The 16669-nt window shown below is 42.3% G+C and overlaps 1 protein-coding gene across 5 annotated transcripts; it reads right to left on the bottom strand.

Annotated features, from left to right (window-relative positions):
* Positions 1–505: 505 nt before the first annotated feature.
* On the bottom strand, positions 506–15021 carry LOC131582998 (lamin-L(III)-like). Of its 5 annotated transcripts, XR_009278423.1 has the most exons (13): positions 14582–15020; positions 10410–10566; positions 9566–9691; positions 8498–8668; positions 7461–7586; positions 7121–7341; positions 6209–6434; positions 5315–5422; positions 4364–4480; positions 4164–4265; positions 3962–4032; positions 2676–2707; positions 506–2135 (listed from the first exon to the last, which is right to left on the bottom strand). XR_009278423.1 is itself a non-coding variant. In XM_058846713.1 (12 exons), exons 1-11 carry the CDS (start codon positions 14944–14946, stop codon positions 3991–3993), a joined length of 1761 nt encoding a protein of 586 aa, XP_058702696.1. In that variant the 5' UTR covers positions 14947–15020; the 3' UTR covers positions 506–2135; positions 3962–3990. The 5 variants fall into 5 exon arrangements, 4 of the variants coding, with proteins under 4 accessions (XP_058702696.1, XP_058702698.1, XP_058702697.1 ...); XM_058846713.1 differs by lacking the exon at positions 2676–2707; XM_058846715.1 differs by lacking the exons at positions 2676–2707; positions 14582–15020 and adding an exon at positions 10755–11026.
* Between the last annotated feature and the right edge of the window lie 1648 nt (positions 15022–16669).

The raw sequence follows: 16669 nt of genomic DNA, 5'->3' as shown, positions 1-16669 counted from the left end.
GAGAAAGGCACTGGTGCCTGCTGCACACAAATGAAGTTAGTACATTTCTATTTCTTATATTTAGTTGAAAGGGATGGAAAGGAAGAGAAAGGGAAGAATAGGCAGTGATGGAAAGACTTATAATAGCTAAAAAAATACTAGAAAAGCTCCAAAATTAAGGAAGAATTCTGCCATCGGAAGTACGTATCCAAATGAAGATAGAATCACTGTTTTTCTGTTTACCATCTCTGCTTTGCTTAGTAATGGAGTAGTGACCAAACAAAGTGAGCAGCCCTGGAGGAACATGTAGCCTTTTTCCAATTGTTCTCTATATAAGACAAATAGATGAGAACTGAATTCTTTACGGCCAAGCTTGCTACTGAAGATTCCTCTTAAGCACACAGCAGATCAGTTGCAGCAAGTGATAAACAGGAGTGCAGAGTGCATTGCTGAACATTTCTTCACTCTACAGTCTCTAAGATTACCAATTTTACTACTTCACAGTATTTTGACTCACTCAACAGAAATATGTGAACAGACAGACCTTTATTATTTAATCTACAAATACTTAAATCCATGACTGCTTTTATATACATGAAAAATACCTTTAATAGTTAAAAAAGTTTTAAGAAATGAAGATAAATACAGCAAAGTTAGAGCAGCAGCTATTTATATTGTTTGAGGTGGAACAAGAATTTGGATCTGCTAAAATCCAAGTCTTAAACCAGCATCTACTCTTGATGTCTCAAAATTAGAATTTTTAAATAATGCAAGAGTTTAAGCTAGCATAAGGAAAACCTCACCTTAACACCTGCATCCTAACACAAAGCAGGTCTTGAATTTGGAACTGAACACTTTGGCAAGTTAAGAGACAATCAAAACACTATTCCAGCATTGAGAGAAAGCTGCAGGCTCAGCTGCTCCCCTCCTGCTCTCAGGTGGAAGTTCACTTCAGGGGCTCAAAGCCCTTTCTTTCCTCCAGGGCCAGCAGGGGAGCAGTTTGGAGAGACAGAGTGACTGCAGTGGCCCCGAGGCTGACTGTCCCCTCCCAGGGGTTACAGACCAGGCTTTCCATGGAGCACAGAGCTACCAGAGTGACAGGGAGCTGCACACTGGCCCATAAACAGTTTTCCCCAGCAGTCCCATTAGACACAGCTGCAGCCTGCATGGACATTTAGCACATAAGGGCTCCCAGAGCAAGGAGTTTGATGTTTTTCACTGCAGTTGGGGCTTTCTAGTTCTGATTTTTGACTTTGCATATTTTTCTCTCTAGCCCCTTAGAAAGCTGTTTGGACCAATCCAACAGTGCTAGCAGCACTGGTCTCAGTACCTGCTCTGTCAGAATGAGATGTTTTTTCACATTTCTAGGATACATTTTTCCAAGTTAAGGCTGGCACAGCTGTGCTGTGATACCCTGTATCTAGGAATATACAATACTGAAACAGGGACTTCCAGCTGCTGGGCTACAGAAACAGTACATTTAATACCTTTATACTTTATAACTTTACTTTTGAATATTTTTTACAATTTGCTTTTAATTCTAAAGTGTTTCACTCTAGGAAGTGATCCAGACCCTGTAGTATGTATTTCTGCATCAGGAGCTGAGCAGGAAACATTTCAGACACTCATCACTCTTCTGGACAGTGTTTTAGTTCAGACTTGCTCAAGGTGCAAGGGTGTGATCAGTCCCATGTTTCCCACTCAGGCTGGAAAGAGAAATTACCTTTGCAGAATACCCTATCAGAATACTGAGAAAGCTGAGGAAGCCTCATGTTCATTGTCAAGTGTTTAACATCCTGTTAGGGCACATGTTTAGAAGCTTTGTAAACTCTGTACCCTCCTCTGTTTCAGCAGGTCAGAGAAACCAGATCCTTGTGTAAAAGTAAAAATAAAAAATAACTTCACATGGAGCTTGTATTCTACTGCTCTTTGTGTATCAGTGAATCCAAGGCCAGGGTCCAGTATCAGAAGGTAGGAAATTCCATCATGTTATGGACAATGCTTCTCACAAAGACATCAGATGGAATATGTGAATTCCAAATTTCAGATATTACAGAAGATACCAACACACATACAGTCTATGTCACCTAGCACTGAGAGGTGTTTTCAGATGGTTGTCCATGTTACATGACAGAACAGCTGGGATCTTCATTTTGCTGCAAAGAGAGAACATGAAAACATTAGGTTAATTAGCATGTGTACAAACTTATTATTTCTTGCTGGTTACCTACTTGATCCTCATATAGGCAGGAAGGGTTTTTAGCACTTTGTAGGTTTAGTTACTTATTAATAAAGCAAAGCAGATTTTCAAGAGGCAGTACATGAACCTACACAAGTCTAAGTTCATGCAATACATGATGAGCCTGTGCCTTCATTAATGGAAGGCTGTCAGACTGCCCACCACTATCTCACTTCCCAAGCATCAGGACCCAAGTGGCATGCAGATACGTGCTGCTCTCATTAGGATGGTAAAAGCAGAAGCAAAATGTGGAAACACTGCCTTCCTTTAAAGCACAGCCTGCATTCTTCCCATTATTTTACTGCATGCAATAAATTAACTTCCGTTTACTAAGCAGCCATTTCAGTACTACCAAGGCAGCAGAAGCATATAGGTACTAATGTCAAAAGTTTGATAGGAATTCAGCAAACAGGAATGACATTAAAATTTGATTGAAAGTATGAGAACTGACTCTTACCATAAATGGCACACAACTGTATTGTGAAGTTGCTGATAAAACAGATTAGAAGTGTAAGGAAAAAAGTTACTTTTGCTTTCCATCACTGATTATTAAAGAAGTCATAAGTGAACTCAAAAAATGCCTTTTAAAATAAAAAGAAGCCACCCTTGAGGAGAGGCCCTACTCTGAGCATGAAAAGAAGCTTGTATCACTAAGAGCCCAAAGGGCAGAACAGCATTATAGACCTTCTCAATAGCCTGTTTAATGGGGTCTCACCATCCTAAATGAGACTGAAAATATTACAAGAATGTGCATGCAAGTCAGGAGACTGATAAACATCCTTTAAGCCACATGGTATTGTAGTAACAGATATTTATCCAGATTTTCTGTTTGAAAGGACAATAAATTAAAAAACCCGCAGGCAGTTTAGATACATTTTTTTTCCAGAAAGACAGTTCTCTAAGGTACTTTTAAGTTAGTTTTCAGACAGATACATTACGAAAATATCTAGGAAAGGGTGGTGGGGGCTTTAACCTAGTTCAGTAAGATGTGACTCCTCCTTGTAACTGTGTAGCATCAGTTTATGGAAGAGCTGTGGTAGCTGAACATTTGTCAGCAGGAAGGACAGAGTTTTTAGCTAAGCATCCCCTTGCTCTCAGGCTTTGGAGTTTGTACTATAGTACCATTTCAGGTCAAGATACAAACCAACTTGAGTCAAGTACAGTCTATAATTGTTTGGTTAGGACCAACTTAAAGCCCTTATTAGTTGGTTTAGACTACATCAGCAATTAAAGATAGCTAATAGCATATCAAAGTACAGTAGGAGCATCCAAACTGCATCAGTTCAGACTTGTATTATGGTCAGTCAAAAGCCATTTGAAGGGGCTGGATAGTCTTGCACAGGGTATTACACCATGCAAGTTTGTAGCCAAAAGTTTTTAAGTATATTGACCTTAAGTTCACATTGCAATCATCTTAAAAGCAAGCCAGGGACACTGGAGTGTAAAGCCATTTCATCCCAGAGATGTAGTTAGTGTTTGCATTCTGTTCTGGGATAACACCTTTAACTCACAGTGAGATATTTAGATGAAACGGACATTAAAGGTTGCATTTCCAGTGTGTCAGTAATAAGATATTAAATAATTAATGCTACTGTTTGATAATACTCAGAGAATAAGCAAAACTTTAGTTGCATTTCTGATGCGAAGCCATGCAAGCTACATCCTACGTGGGACAAGAGACTGCAGCACTACTGATGAAGCAAGTTTTCTATGAGGTGACAAGCATGATTCTCACCATCTCACCTGCTTAAGGATGCTCACAGGAACCACTATCATGAAACCAAACAACATTTCTTTTTTCTTCTTCTTTTGGTCTGACATCAAGAAAAACATTAAGAGTTGCGGGATGTGAAGAGTACTTGAAGCAGTATTTTCATTTATTAAGGAAAAGAAGTGGCCATTGAATGACTGCTGACAGCATGTATTTAAACTTCAGGCAGCTTACCTGAGATGCAAACTCTGCTTCACTTCCAGTTATTTCTTCGTAATCATCATCATGCTCACTTTCTTCTCTGGGTACAAGCATTATCTTCCTCTCTGCGAGTTCCTAGAATACAATTGAATTGCCATTAGGACCCCTCAGGAATTAAACACAGAAAAATTTAGCATTAGGACAGTATAGAAGTGTTTTATTGTTTCACTTACCTCACCATCATCTGTGATGAGTGTAACACCAATATTATCGCCAGTTCCCCAAGACTTCTGAGACTTCCAGACCAGATCACTAGGACCTGGGCTTACACCAGCAGCGGCACCCCAGATCTGCAACAGATTTACAGTGAGCTTCTGAAGAATCTTTTTCTGTAGTTAGATTACAATTCAGTCTAACATAATAATTATATAACTATTTTAATGCCAAAGACAACCAGTAGGAGAAACTGAACCATGTAATCCCTGACAAGTTAGTTCTTTTCAGGACTACCAAGAATGGTGGTAAAGCTTTTCCCAGCTGAAGACTGTAAAACAGAAAAGGCTATCAACAGCTTCTGTCCAATGTAGAGGTAGCCCTGCTTGGCCATACAGAACATCTGAGTCACAGAGCCAAGCCACAGTCACAGACATGCTCAGGGCAGCAACTTGTGTGTGCAAGAGCCTCTCACCTGGGATCACTCAGATCTTGAACAAACTCCTCCACAGTTTGGAGCAGCAAGTATAGAGTTCACTCTGATCATCATCTACATGTACTTGGAGTATGATTTTAGAACTAGTATGTTGCTTAGTACTACAAATAATGAGTTCAGCATTGCTAACCTGGAATAGACTAAAGACTTGAGTAAGAGTGTGAGTCTCTACACAACTTTTATCAAATCACAGGTGTATGGGAAACCCTAAGAAAAACCTAGAATGCAACAATTCTGTTTACAATTAGAGAACACTCCAGTCTGGGATTATCCAAGATCAGTCCAAGCTTTAAAGGAAATGTAATTAGCATTTCAGATCAGGTTGCTTTAAGGATTTTCCCCATACCTATCTCCACATAAAAGCTTTTCTTTAGACACTTGGAGTATCTATTTAGTTTTCCATATTACAGGAATCTCTACTGACACCTAACATAAGAACAGAGCTCTGAGGAAGTTTCACAAACCCAATACCTACTGTAACTTCTTGGCCTGCCTGAAGAGTGAACCGTGAAGGAAACTTGTAAGTAACATCTGCCACACTTCCAATACGTCGCCTCAACACCCAGCCATGTAGAGGTTGATCCTGTGGGACAAGAAATTTCTCTCAGCATTACAGAGCAACACTATATAATACAAATACAAGATTCTTTCCAGACTCATGGGCCAGTTTTAATCCCACCCATGTAGCATCCAGGTATCTTGACAATTTTGAGGAAGCAGCCGCATTTCCAATAAAATCTCCCTATGTTTTCTCCCTATACTTTAGGATTAATCGTAGTCAAGCCACACCTATTCTCTTACCTTCCATTAATTGGAGGGTCATGGTACTCTTTACCAGGGAGATTCTGATAAATAAAGTTTGCCATGGCCACCTACCAACTATACATATAAACACCTTAAAACTTCACAGGTCATTCTGTATTTCAGGCTGAAATGGCTAAACTACAATCCATATGTTTTGACATCCTTATGATGAATTCTAATAGTTCTGGATTTGCAAACTAAACTAGTGGAAGAATTAGGTAATTGGCCAGATAAACCCTCTGCATAGATTAGATATCACCAACTCTATTCAACCTTTTTAGGTGTTTTAAGTATTTTTGACTAACACAAAGCCATCATTATCCAATTTACTAGAGCTCCCTATTTAGTTCATCAAGGGTAAGTTGTAATTCTGGTAGTGCTAGCCTGAATCTGATGACAAACTGCTGAAGGTGTTCAATTTCTGCATAATAGAACCCCCTGCACCTCCACCCAAAAGCACCTCCAGACATCCCTGGGAACAGAGCACCTGCAGTACCAAAAGGTCAGTGTCTAGTCTGTCACTAAACTAAAGCCATCCCCAATGCAGTCTTGAAAATGCAAGTACCTCAGCAGAGTGGTTTTTAAGCCTGACAAATTTCCCATCTGCATCGATCTCTTCAATAGATATATTTCCAGTAGCTGAAACATGCTGAATAGTCTTAAATGCAGCACTATGCTCTCTCTTTTTGGTTTCTTTGAGCTTCCTTTTCTTCCCATGCAGGAATCGTCGCCCCTGACTTGCTGCTTGAGTTGCTGTGCTGTGTGAAGATGGACTGGGTGACAGCTTTAGCCTAGGAGAGAGTCAGATAACATTCACCTGAGTATCTGATGTGCTTTGTTTCTTCTCATGCCTACCCTCCCACTACATCCAAGCCTAACAGCTTCCTATATCCAAGCTTTCCATGGGGTCTTGAATACAAAATTTTACCTTTTTTGCCAAAAGAGTAGCTAAGTGGTTTGTTAAGTTTGGAAGACAGCCTCAGAGTTCAGAGCAAGCTTATATTGATAAGAAGATTCACAACTGCACTAAATATTCCCTTAAAGTCTCAACAGACACAATCTTTAGTGAAAGTAACTTTAAGTTTTTGACCCTTCTTAGCATGTACTGAGAGTTCATGTTCTCACCATACATGCAAGATACCACATCTGCATAGACAGGAGTTGATCCAAGTTCCCAGCTTCATTCTTGGAACTTGAATGCTCTTTAAGATGTAGCACAAAGCTTTGAGAGAGTTGAGGAATGCTTAATGGACCTTTGAGTTTTATCAGCTGGATTTATGAAGCTACTTCATCTTATTATACCATATGGTAGATATGGGATATAAATAACATTTACAGAAGATGATGCTTCAGTAACTGAATTACTATATTAATGACATGCTCAGTGTTTGTTTCTTGTCCCCCCACATTCTGAAGGATAAAGTTGGAGGTCTTGAATGAAGCGAGTTCTCATAATGAAGGTCTTGTCATAGCCTACCTCTGTTCCTCGCCTTCCAGCATCTTTCTGTATGCATTTATTTCCAAGTCTAGAGCCAGCTTCACATCTAAGAGATGCTCATACTCTTCTAGCTGTGCTTGTGCCTGCTTCTGAGCTTGTGCCATTTCTTCCTCCTTTTCAGCCATACGCCTTCGATGGAGATCACGATCATAATCCAGCAAATTCTGTAGCTCCTTTATTCTGCTCTCCAAAGCAACATTCTAAAATTCGGGGGGGGAGGAATAAATAAATCAAACTGTAAGTGAAGATTAGAGGGAAGAGGCCAATATTTTGAATTAAGAGTAAATTAATTATAAGGTTATAAAAATAAAGACAGAACCTGGCTTTGATATTGATTAACTTGAGATACCAGAGTATCAACTCTCTTCTGTGTTTCCATCAGCTCCTCCCGAGCAGCATTGGCAAACTCAATGTTTCTTGCTGCATCTAGCTGGGCATTCTCCACCTGTGGATAAGTCACTGTTAGTTCTGAGTTGCACATTAGCATGTATTATAAAGGAGGAAGGAAAACCAAGTAATTTTCACCTTTTACACCTGGAAGTAGTTATCTTTTGCTGAAGTGTGCAGATACCAATAAAGTCCAGGTCAGAATGTTCTGTATTGCTCTCCAGGGAGGTTTACACAAGTTGGACTTTTTTTTTTTCCGAAAAAGTCAGCAATAATCAGGTAGTGAAAATTTCTGGATTAGGATATTTCAGTTAGTAATGTATGAGGACTGTGTATGGATATTAAGTAAATTGATTCTCCAGAAGACCAATGGAGAATATGTTTAAAAGCTGCTTGTCAAAGCATAGAGCTGCAGGATATTGAGTGTACAAATCAAATTATTATCACTCTTCTCCAAAAGGTCTATTAAAGAGTTCCTGCATCTTTACAAGCAGCATTGAATCGCTCTACAAATACTTCAATTTTGAAATGTCCCAAGAAAGGATAAAGTGCTCCTTCAAGAGGCACTTACAGAATTTTCAGTGGAAACAGCAACACAGTCATCCAAAAGAATTCCCTGAGTTGGCATGCAAGTTGGTGTGTAGGAAAAGTTAAGTTTTATTCAAGACTGAAATTACTTAATACAAACTTAACACATCTTGGTCCTGAATTTGTCAGAAGTCTGAAATATGATCAACTTCTCTTAATCACTCCCTGTATTTATGCTTGAACCAGTTTTGTTTGGGATCAAAAGTCTGCAGAATCCTACTGTCAAGTTTGACACTGCTTTGAAATTCCTTAACTTATGCCAGGAAGCTCTGCAGTGAATGCAAGGCTCCATCCGTCCGCCGTCTATGCCACTGTGACCTTAATTATGTCAAGGTGCAGAGAACTTCAGTTTTGTTTTACTGGCATCTGCTACAAACTCACCTTTGCACTGAATGTTCGCTCCATCTCCTCTTTGTAACCTTGAATTTGTTCTTCATGTTGTTTTCTGAGGCCCTGCAGAGCATCTGAGAGCTTACTCTCAAATTCCCTTTGACGACCAGATTCTACTTCTGCTATCCTGCTTTCATGGACTCTTTTTGTCTCTTTGAGCTCCTAGGAGGAGAAATTTCTCAGAATAAACAAGCCAATACAGTTTGAAACTGGATTTAGTGTACCAGCTTCACAAGTCCTTCCCTGTTGAAGCAGATTTATCATTGAGTACACAGTAATTCATCTTTATGCATATCTTACTAATCCATTAAATCTGGTACATCCACCTTGCTGCCTCACTATTGTTTTTCCACCTCACTGCCAATATTGCTTAAACTAATAAATGTAGTAGATAATTTGTAAGACTGATTCTTTGAACTAGATAGTTTTTTTTTTAAACTTAGAACACATGCATATACCATTCAGTTTCTTCAAGCACTGTTACTTCACCTATTCTTGCTTTATTCAAAAAGTAATAGCAGTTGGATAGAAAAATTAGAATTCTCTATCAAGCCATACACTTTGAGATTTCTACCAGTGAGAAGGAAGCTGGTTTACATTCATATGTAAACTATTCATTTAGTTGTATGTATTGACTTCTCTCACAAAGGTTACCAGACACCTCTGAAAAGTGTTAAGGAAGTTGGGAAAACAAGCTGCTTAAAGGAGATTTAACTTCTTCACTTACTTTAGGCTTCAAGTAAACATCTGGAATCATTTAACAGTAACTAATATATGCACTATCACTTACACAAAGTAATATATTTGGATTTCAGTTATCTTTAGAAGAGCAGCCTAAGAAATTTCTCATATCCCAGATACCTATTGGTACTATCCCAGTTAACATGAGGTTGGGTACTTTCTTGAGCCTTCCTAGTTAGGTGGATGTTACGAGCTGATGGGCTGCCATAGGTTACTAGTTACCTTTTTAGAGATAATAGCAATGTTAAGATGGGCTTTAAGTGCATCCAGGGATCATGGACACCTAAAAAGATGTCTTGTTAATAAGCTAAAACATACATCTTCATGAAGGCGCTTCTGGAACGTCATTTCTTCCTGCAAAGTTTTCATATGGTTTTCTAGGTCCACCCTCCTCAACATTTCGCTGTGGAGATGCTTTTTAGTATCCTCCAGTGACAGATTCAGCTAGAAAAGACAGACAACAGGGTTATCAAAATTAAGAGGTATTTTTTCAAATTAGGTAGCCCATTTGTTACAGGTCATTCAACTTAATTACAGTAATCAAAACACACTGGTTGAGTGAAGTAGGTTACTCTGTGTAACTTCTTATGTCATGGGATCAAAATATCAGCAACAGATTGAATCCTATTTAATTGTTATGTACCAGATTTCCCACAAGGCAAATATAGAACAGCCCTTAATCCTACCACCTCTATTGGACTCCTCAAAGTAGACTTCTGATGAATCAGTTGTACTATCCATATATATTCCTTCCCTTTAAAACTGTAATTATTCCAAACTTCTAATATATTTTTTTTGACACTTAATCTTCCAAATACAGTCTATGTTGACAAACTAATATACACTTTCAGTATTATACACTTCCCTGATATGTTAGAGAATGCTACAGGGACTACAGCAGTACATTTCATCCTGCTTTGACTTTAGAACAAGAAACATTACATCCTATGGTAATAGAATTAAAGGTACCTACAACAGGTAGAAGTTTTAAGGAAACCACCATCAGCAGCATTTGCTGTCAGCAAGGTTGTGGAAATCTTTGTCTACCTGTCACTGTTACAAGGCTTTCTCTGCTTTTAAATATCAATAACTAATTGAGAGAAATCAAGCAAAAAACTCCAGGAGCAAAAAGCAAAGTTCAGCTTCCAATAGCAAGCCTTACACTGAGTACTTGATCCTTTAATTCACGGAGCTCATTCTCCAAAGTCCGGTTCTCATTCAGGGCTGTTGCTAAATCAGCTTCCTTTGCATTTAGCTGGGCATCGAGGTCTCTCACACGAGCCTGGGCCAGGTTTAAATCACTTTCTTTTTTGGAATTCCTACAAGGGAGAGTTTTACGCTGTTAAGTGCAGCTAGTGAGGGAGAGTTTGTTCTCAATGCGTTTCCCTTCAGAGAGGGTCTGCGGTTCAACACAGGAGAGGTTTGTCAGGCTCACGGTGAGAGCACAAAACAAACCAGACAGGGCCCTCCGACAAGCATCATTTGTTATACCAGAGAGATTCCTGACCCATTTTCCAGCTCGTTCAGTGCGAAGCCCATGCGGAAGCCAGCTATTTTCCAGGGCATTCCCAACGGGAGAGGGAAGGGACGGCACAGGCCCCCGGCTGCACGGGGAGGGCCGGGCACGCTCAGCGACCGGGGCCGGCCGATCCTTCACGGCCACCCCCGCAGCAGAGGCGGCCCCAGCCCCGCAGGAAGCGCCTGAGGGCAGCCGGGCCCCGGGCCCCGGCAGGCCGGGCCTGGCCGGGCAGGGCCGTGAGGGCAGCCGGGGCCGCCGCGCCGGTCCCTGACGGGGCGGAGCCCGGCTGGGGCTGCCGGCAGTGCCGCTCCTCCTCCCCGTGCCCCGGGATGTCCTGTCCGCAGCACACAGGAGCTTTGTCCCCCGGCGGGCAGCGGCCAGCCCGGAGAGCTGCCCCGCTGCGGCTTTGCCTCCTGCAGCCCCTCAGCCGCGAGCGACTCCCTCCCCTCCCTCCCTCCCGCCGCCGTGGAGGTACAGGGTGAGGGGAGCTCTGCTCTCTGAGACGAGACCATCCCCAGACCAACAGCGGGGCAGTGGAACCGCAGGTACCACCTGGATGGCCAACACTCTTCAGTTGCCATTGGCCCCACAGTGGAGAAGTGCGAGAAGAGCCCACAACGAGTTCCTGTCAGGAAAGAACACTGTGATAATTCCCCAGACTGCTCCAACTTTTAATGTCCTTGCAGTTGCCTGCCCACTATCCAGAGTCAGAATCCCTGCTCAAAACACATATTTGAGATTACAAAGAGTAAAGGAAGTTCTCTATTTTGGCCACATCAGTTCTGCCAAGTGGCAAAGTTGTGTCAACTCATACAATGAGTTTTCCAGTGGACAACTGAGACCAGTTGGCAAGAGTCCAAAGTAATTCTGCAGGATTGATCAACTCTAGAAAGCTTGAACTGCAAGGAAAGACTGGAAAATACAAAGGGTTGTTTAGTCTAGAGAAGCGAAAAGTGACAAGAGACAGAAGCATTTTTAAATACGTGAAGGACTGCTGCATAGAGTTACGGAATGTGTTTTCCATGTCTATTGTGGAAAAGACAGGAAGCTTAAATTGCAGGGAGGAATACCTGGGTTAGATGTTAGGGAGAGGAAACTGACAGTTCACCACTGAAGCACACTGCCTAGGGGGGGATATTCTGGAATCTCCATCATCTGGAATTTAAAATAAGGGTTACACAAATCTGCTGGAAGAGATGCAGCTATGGCTGGTTCCAGCACAGGCCTGGGGCACGGGGCAACGTCAGGTGCTCTCTCAAGGCCTTTTCCAGCCCTACTCTTCAGAGGCATTTGTTGAATGTGTTGTGCTAGAAGTTATTTACTCTTTACTCAGACTCTAAGAGAAACATAGCTCTGCTAACAGTGAAAAACAAGATAATGCACTGTAGTTTTAGTGTTTGTGGTTTCTTTTTTTTTTTTTTCTAGGTACTAATTATTTACCTTCCTTTTGGGGTCTCTGCTACCATTTACTATATTACATATGATATTAATTATGTCAATAACACTATGTAATATTGACTGTTTCATCCTACAGTAATAAAAATTTCATTCCGCAATCAGAGTGTGTGCAAAACTGAAATTCCATTAGTATCTGTTTTAACAGTTCACTTTCCAATGTAAGCATCTGACAGACAGGCTCAGGTTTCCTGGATTCTTTCCTGAAAAATGTTATTTTCAAAGAAGGCTGTAATGAGACATTTCATCTTTAAGAACAACAATGTAACAAGTCTGACTTCCACAAGAGCATTTACTACCCTTTTAATCCAAGTTTGGGGTTCAGAACACCACTTTACACCCCTATGGAGCAAGCAGTGACAGTTACAGTACTCTGCAACATTCCATATACCAACCATCCCAGAGCTAAGTGTGGCCTACAGGCTATCAATTACAAGCAAAAACTTTGAGGCACTGCCAGTCATGTTCCTTGTAAATCAGGATGTCACATAGGCTTGATCTGGAGAATTTAAATAACTTTACCAAAAGATTTCAGGTATGTTTGAAACAGACTCCTGTTTGTCAAGGCCAGAGGATGTCAGCAGCACATACAAGATCCATTCTTACAACCTCAGCTGCTACACTGTGTGTGGCACATTCAGGAGCAAAATGCACATCCACACTAGGATGCAGAAAGGAACTGGTCTTGTCTTTCTCAGCTGTGTTAGTGCAGTTGCTTTGACCTTCCTGAGGCTGTGAATTCAACCAATATGCTTATCTACAACTTCTCCTCCTCAAACATCTTTGGCCTGCTTCCAGTCACCATTGTTTTAAGAAAAAGCCAAATGCAGTTTATTGTTGTCAAAAACCTTAAGTCTCTTATTCAGTTATTATTAAGAGCCAATAGTTAATGCTGTTGGGAAATTATCTGGTGACATTTCATTCTATAAGAGTTAAACAGACACCAGGTTATTTAAAGGGTGTGTATATATCTAAGGACACGATACCCTCAAAGTTTGTTCCAAGTTATCTGAGACATTTGCAGTTAGGCAGCCCAGATACAACACACATGAATATTAGGACTTCAGTCTAGTCCTTTCAGAAACCAATATGTACCACGTATCATTTCTCATAGGCTGTAAATTTAACCACTTCTAAGACCTAGTTACTGTAAAGGAAAAAAAACCCCAATCCAACAGTCTAGAGGATTGCATATCTGCCAAGTCTAAAGCTTTACAAACAAAGCCAGAGTTATGCAAACACAAAGAGCAGCAGAAAAGTCTTAGAACAGGCAATACCCCTCTCCTCACTGTCCACTCAAGTGGCTGGTTAGATTTATGAAACATATCATGAGCCAAAACCCAGCATGACAGAGACAAGCCCAACAATTATGCAGCTGAAAACAGAAGCTTACAGTAAAAACATGTTTTATTCCCAACTAGAACAGCTACTTGAGTCCTACTGAGTCTATGAAGGGGCAATACTTCCTCCAGGCACTAAAAGAAGCTGGTGCCTAAATTTGCTCTGATACAGGTTTATAACAAGATGTAAGGGGCCTGTGGACATCCAAATTATTACAAGTCTATAACTGATATAGGGGTACAAAACAGTACTAGCAGGCTCTGTATTTCTATAGAGGAAGCTTGCTGGGATTCGGCACTTGTTCGCACATCTCTTCCTTTTTCTGGAGGATGGGACAGCACTTACAGTGCCTCTGCTCAGGCTTGGTGAGCCTAGATAATATGATGACTCCAGCCTCAGGATACACATCTTACAAGAAAGTCAAGCTAAAACAGCAGGCAGCTCTTCTCAAACTTAAAAGCAACTACAAAAACTTTTGAGCAGTACCAGCCTGGACCAGGTAAGTCATACTGCTCTCAGAACTATCTTCTCTCTGTATTCCCCTCTGGGCAAAGTCTGAACTAAACAGCCAAAAAAAGATGCACTCTGACTCCATACAAACATTCTCCATAACTTTCCAGATACTTGCCAGCATCCTGAGTGTTTGTAAACACAGGTGTGGTGCCCAAACCCATACAGCCATGTATTCATAGCCCAGAAGGGCACCCAGCCCCCCACATTTGGCAGGAGCCCCATGCCCATCAGGCAGGTGCTGATGTGACCCCATAGCATCAGAGGTACTCGGTAACATCGCTCCAGCACACCTTCGGCATCCAGACGTCTCCTAACCCCAGAGGGCAACACCTTCGGGGTTATCATGCCTGCACGACCTGGACATAAAGCATCACCGCACACTCCTCCCACAACCCAAGGGCTCCTGCCAGAAGCATCCCCTTCCCCTCGCCCTGCAGGAGCCCCGAAGAGGCGGCTCCCCGGGGTGTCGCCGGGCAGGGAGGCCTGCTCGGGGCCGGAGCACCGACCTGACGTGCAGCTGCCGGTGCTCCTCGCCAATCTTGCCCAGCTCCACCTGCAGCGTGGCCCGCTCGATGGCGATGTCGTCCAGCGCCCGGCGGGCATCGGCCAGCTCCGCCTCGTAGCGGAGCCGCAGGCAGCCCAGCTCCCGGTCGCTGCCCGCCTGGTGCTCGCTCAGCCGCTGCTGCAGCGCCGACTTGTCGGCCTCCAGCGCCCGCACCCGCTCGATGTAGGCGGCCAGGCGGTCATTGAGCTGCCGCAGCTCCTCCTTCTCCTGCAGCCGGCTCAGCCGCGCGGGGCTCAGCGGGGACTCGGCGGCGCGGCTGGCGGAGCGGCTCCCGCCGGCCGGCGCGGGGGGCAGCGCCGTGGCCATGGCAGCTCCGCTGCGGGCCCCGCCGCGCCGGGCCCGCCCCGCGCAGGACACCCAGCGCCCGCCGCCGCCCAGTATAAATAGCCTCCAGCTGCCGCCGGCCAGCGCCCACGGTGGGCAGCTTAAAGGGCTCGGGCTGCGCCTCGCGGCCGGCCCGGCCGAGCCCTGGACAGAACACTTTTTTTTTTTTTTTTTTTTTTTTTCCCCCCCTCTCTGCTTTATCTTAAGATGCCCTGCTGCATCTTATTAGTCCAATGATGCTGCCTGGAGAAGGCGGGGAAGGAAAAACCTACCGCAGCCCTGCGTTCTCACAGGCCGGTACAAGGGGTCGGGGCGAAACCAAAATCGCAGCTTTAGGAAGATGCATGACAGCTGCAGTGATGCTCGCTCTCCAGCATGCTGCTGCGTCAGGCTGTTGTGTCTGGGATTTTTTTGGGTTTTTTTTGCAAATTATTCAGCTGATGAAAATAACCGGTTTTGTTCTGCTCTTTGTGGGCGTTTTTAGCTTTCCTATCAGCCATCCCACTTATATAGTACTCTGGTTAAAATCTGATGTGTGAGCAAAAGGAAGAACGGAGGTAGAAAGAGAACCTGCATGAAGACAAATGTATGAAGCAGTCTTTAAAGCCTTACACTAATTACATTTAAAAAAAAATCAGTGTTTAGTAAGAAGTTTGCTTCAGCACTTCTTGAGTAGTGATGAGAAGAGTGATAATTGTCAGTTTTCTCCACCAGCTAATTAATTTATCTTTTTTTTTACTTCCATTTTTGAGCAGCTACTGTAGGAAACTCACTCAGTATGAGCATAAAAATCTCTGAACATTACTATAACTGTAAATTACAGTGTTGTAGCATTAGAAGAAATGCCAATTAAGATCTTGTCTTAAGCTGCTATTTTCTACAGAGAAAAATAATCTTGGCATCCTCTTAGAGTTCATTAAATGTAAAGATGGATTGTGATGAAGACTGTAGGCATAAATTCGAGCTCCTCTTTATAGGTGGACAGGCAGGTAACATAGGAGAACAACATAGTTTGTTCCGAGAGTGTAGCTCTGGAGTTTAGAATTTAGTCATTTATACCTCTGGATACAAAGTTACAGACTAAGGTGTGAATCCACAACAAAGATTTTTTTTCTGAGCATCTTTACACAATTTTATGAAAACCCAAAACATAATTTCAAATTCTAAAGCTATATGCAGCATGGGAGTGACACAGAGCCAGACTAAGCTACTCTGGTTCTTGTCCGAGCACCACCACCAGGAAATTCTTTCCTGCAGAGCTGTTCCAGCATTTTATTTTGATATGAGTACTTGTTTGTCCTTCGTGTGCCAATAGAAAGCTCAATTCAAGAAAAATAAAAAGCATGGTTTAAATCTGAACATGTACCTCTAAGACCTGAAAGATGTGTACATCTGAGGGTTTATTTCAGCTTTGAAACCTCGGTCATCTACAAAGAACACTGTGATTGTGTGTCATTGCCATGCTTGATCATTGCATGTTACTGGCCAGCTGTTCAAATACATTGTACGGTTTTGGAACAGATGCAGGACAAAGCAAGAAATCTGCTATTCTAAGAATACTTCTTCTTGTCTGCCAAGGCTTTGTAATAATGCAAACAAAAACAGCTGAAAGAAATAGTTCAAAAATAGTCCGAGCTAGTTTTATCTTTTGTATTCTTTACCTACACTCCCTGTGTGAGAACAGAAGGAGGCAACTTAAGAAAAG

This window comes from Poecile atricapillus, chromosome 11 (genome assembly GCF_030490865.1).
Source record: "Poecile atricapillus isolate bPoeAtr1 chromosome 11, bPoeAtr1.hap1, whole genome shotgun sequence".
Taxonomy (NCBI): Eukaryota; Metazoa; Chordata; class Aves; order Passeriformes; family Paridae; genus Poecile; species Poecile atricapillus.
Note: the sequence above shows the minus strand (reverse complement) of the source record. Positions and strands in the feature narration are given on the sequence as shown.

Coding starts and splice junctions, on each gene's coding strand:
- LOC131582998 (XM_058846712.1), bottom strand. CDS start 14,946: ATGGCCACGGCGCTGCCCCCCGCGCCGGCCGGCGGGAGCCGCTCCGCC. Junction 6,435..7,120: donor CTGGAAGGCGAGGAACAGAG/GTAGGCTATGAC, acceptor ACTCTCTCCTAG/GCTAAAGCTGTCACCCAGTC. Junction 5,423..6,208: donor TTAAAAACCACTCTGCTGAG/GTACTTGCATTT, acceptor CTTGTCCCACAG/GATCAACCTCTACATGGCTG.